The sequence below is a fragment of the Myotis brandtii genome, unplaced genomic scaffold (assembly GCF_000412655.1).
Source record: "Myotis brandtii unplaced genomic scaffold, ASM41265v1 scaffold1877, whole genome shotgun sequence".
In the NCBI taxonomy this organism is placed as follows: domain Eukaryota; kingdom Metazoa; phylum Chordata; class Mammalia; order Chiroptera; family Vespertilionidae; genus Myotis; species Myotis brandtii.
This window is the reverse complement of record NW_005356971.1, coordinates 6743-7323: the sequence shown is the minus strand read 5'-3', so window position 1 is coordinate 7323 and position 581 is coordinate 6743. Positions and strand designations below refer to the sequence as shown.

At 51.8% G+C, this 581-nt stretch overlaps 1 protein-coding gene across 1 annotated transcript in view; it reads left to right on the top strand.

Annotated features, from left to right (window-relative positions):
* Positions 1-339: 339 nt before the first annotated feature.
* LOC102242045 (cathepsin L1) overlaps positions 340-581 on the top strand; it is a 4429-nt gene continuing 4187 nt past the window's right edge. Inside the window, exon 1 of the mRNA XM_005864552.2 lies at positions 340-465. Within this exon, the coding sequence (XP_005864614.1) occupies positions 340-465 (126 nt within the window). The remainder of the gene's footprint in view (positions 466-581) is intronic.

Genomic DNA, 581 nt, shown 5'->3' with positions numbered 1-581 from the left:
TGACCTCCGTCTGCGGGGCTCCCTGCGCTCGTGGCAGCGGTGGGTGGGCTTGTGTGGAGCGGGGAGCGGGCCTCACCCCCCAGCCCGCGCCCCAGCGGTGCTCTGAGCCTCGGGAGAGTCTGTCCCCGTCCCGGTGCGGGAGTGGGGTCTCTGGGCTGTTTTTCTCCACCCACCTGCTTAGCCTCCCTCCACGGCCCTTGGGAGGGATAAATTCATACTTGGGAGGATACATTCATTTTTACACCCGGTGGCTGTAACGTCTCAAGAAGGTAGGATGGCTTTCTAGGAGGATTGGTGTAATCAGATACTACTTTCTTTTCCCTCCCTAGGTTTTGAAACATGAATCCTTCATTCTTCTTGATTGCCCTTTACTTAGGAGTAGCTTCAGCTGCTCCAAAACTTGATGGAAGTTTAGAGGCAGAATGGCACCGGTGGAAGGCAACACATGGAAAGCTATATGGCTCGGTTGGTACCATCTGAAATAACCCAGAGGGACCCCTCAGAGAATGGTCCAGGCTTTTGGGAGTTTATAGCAGAAAGTAGCTTTAAAAAAAAAAATATATATATATATATATCTTGCC